At 46.6% G+C, this 2,348-nt stretch overlaps 1 protein-coding gene across 1 annotated transcript; it reads left to right on the top strand.

Annotated features, from left to right (window-relative positions):
* The first annotated feature begins 348 nt into the window (after positions 1–348).
* LOC135506816 (proteasome subunit beta type-11-like) lies at positions 349–1,518 on the top strand. Its single transcript, XM_064926204.1, has 3 exons — positions 349–966; positions 1,067–1,071; positions 1,179–1,518. The coding sequence occupies exons 1-3, from the start codon at positions 349–351 to the stop codon at positions 1,516–1,518; spliced, it is 963 nt and encodes a 320-aa protein (XP_064782276.1).
* The last annotated feature ends 830 nt before the right edge of the window (positions 1,519–2,348 follow it).

The raw sequence follows: 2,348 nt of genomic DNA, 5'->3' as shown, positions 1-2,348 counted from the left end.
GTTTGTGCGCGCATGTGTGTGTCAGACTGCTATATAAAAACACTTCAAGTTCAGTGTCATTGTATTTGGGGAGAGAGTTGATACCAAGCAGGACTGTCATATACAAGGTTGTAAAAATTGATTTCACTGGGAGAAATTGAACAAGCCTAAGGACAGTTTCTCTGGATTATGGATTGCTCTGAGCTGTTAAATGTTATTGCCTCTCCTTATTGAGAGATTACACTGAGCATCAACCTTTTACTCAAATTCAAGGGACAGTAAATCTGTTTTTTGTAGGGAGATTGAGTCAGTTTTGTGATCTTTATTGCATTGATATCTACCACAATCCGTCAGCAAAATACCATCACAATGGCTTTACAAGATGTCAGTGGCTTTCAGGACACCCCTATGTCTCACATGTGGAACACTCCTGCCTCACTATCTAGGCCTATGGGAGATGCCACTCCACTCCTGGACATGGCTGATGAAAGGATCCTTGGTTGGGGAAGGTTTAAATCATCTGAGAGAGATGGAGGGGTCCCTCTGCGCTTTTTCATACCTACTCCTCAGAGCTCTGTTCCTTTCCGCTGTGACAACAGACACACGTCCCTTTCTTCCCTGTCCACCTCCTCATCACTGCCCACCCGCCGCCCATTCCCTTTGTCTCATGGAACCACTACCCTGGCCTTTGTGTTCCAAGGAGGTGTTATAGCAGCGGCAGACACACGTGCCAGCTGCTCAGGGCTTGTCGCCTGTCCCTCTGCCCAGAAGATCCTGCCCATCCACTCCCATTTACTGGTCACCACTTCAGGCAGTGGTGCAGACTGCATGCTATGGGAGAGAATCCTGGCCAGAGAGATCCGCCTTTACCAGCTACGCCACGGCCGCCGCTTGTCAATTACTGGCTCTGCCAAGCTCCTCTCTCATATGCTGCACCCCTTTAAGGGGACTGATGTGTGTGTGGCAGCCACTCTTTGTGGCTGGGATGTAGAGGAGGTTAGGGTGGAGGAATTCAAGGGACAAAGAGTTGATAGGATGGGATCAGGCAGAGACGACAGCATCTCTCCAGCAAAACGGCCCATTGAAGAAGCGGTAATGTCAACTAGTGATGCTTGTAGTCAAGATGACTTGACTGACCGTGCCTGTGAGAGAACAAGACATGCAGTAACTGATGTGGACCTGACAAGATCCCCTGTCAGGGATCGTTGTGGCCCAAAGCTGTTCTATGTGTGCAGTGATGGCACCCGGCTGCAGGGAGAGCTCTTCTCGGTTGGCTCAGGTTCGCCTTATGCTTACGGAGTGCTAGATGGAGAGGTGCGGTGGAGCCTGAATGAGGAGGAGGCTATCTCATTGGCCAGAGAAGCTGTGTACAGGGCCACACACAGAGATGCATATTCAGGGAACTGTGTGGACCTTTTCCACATCACTGCCCAAGGATATTGCCGAAGAGACAGGGAGGATCTGAGAGAGGAGTACCACAGAAAGAGGGAGAGGGTGCTGAAGAGGGGAAAAGAAGAGAGTGAGGAAGATAAGAAATAGGGATTGATAAATGGGGAAGGGGGATGGTTGGGGTTAGAGGGTAGAGGTAGATTTAGCCCATTCATAGCTGCTAATTACCTTTAGCGTCTATTCATGAACGTATATTTTTTGGCCGGGGGAGTTTAATGAAGAGCCCCGACACTCGTGCTGAACGTTAACATTCATCGCTTGCAGTATGGTTTTGATACATAAGGAACGTATATTTCATATCAGCCATATTTCCATGTTACAGCTCTTGTTTACAGAAAACAGATGGAAGACAGAGGTGACTACCTCTGCTAATTAGCTATCTGCGTCTCCGAACACCTGTGTGTAAACGGAAGACGGACACCATAATTGTGTTGTCACAAAAAAATACTGTCGGCGGCAACTCTGTTAAAACTGGTTAAAATAGTGTACTGTAAATTTAGCCTATATTTAGCATTTGGGAATTTATTTTGATGTGATATGAAGGTAGAGGGCTTTATGTTTCTAGAACTGTACCGCAATTGAGAATTAATTCACGTTTAGATGGAGTATTTGGATGTTTGGACTGCCAGAGCCAATTCGCCTAGAAACAGAACATGTCAGTTCCTTGGACTATAGGGAGTAATTTTATGCTTCTTTAGTTCATTCTTGGGCTAGGGTAGATTTAAGGAAAATGTAAAGTAAATAGAATCACTGGCCACTTTTTAAAGAAAGTAAGGGAAATGCATGCAGAGATGGTGGGGCAGATACAGGGTGTGGGTGGAGAGGGAGAGAATGAAGAGGAAAGGTTGGCAACAAGCAAGGAATAAATTAGATGAGAGCTGCTGCCACAGTCTGCCAGTGAGATACTATTTCTTCTTGGA

Source organism: Oncorhynchus masou, chromosome 3 (assembly GCF_036934945.1).
Source record: "Oncorhynchus masou masou isolate Uvic2021 chromosome 3, UVic_Omas_1.1, whole genome shotgun sequence".
NCBI lineage: Eukaryota > Metazoa > Chordata > Actinopteri > Salmoniformes > Salmonidae > Oncorhynchus > Oncorhynchus masou.
The sequence above is the reverse complement of the archived record's forward strand: the minus strand, read 5'-3'. Positions and strand labels throughout refer to the sequence as shown.

What these genes read in the sequence shown, in the direction of transcription:
- LOC135506816 (XM_064926204.1), top strand. Translation starts at nt 349, where the DNA reads ATGGCTTTACAAGATGTCAGTGGCTTTCAGGACACCCCTATGTCTCAC.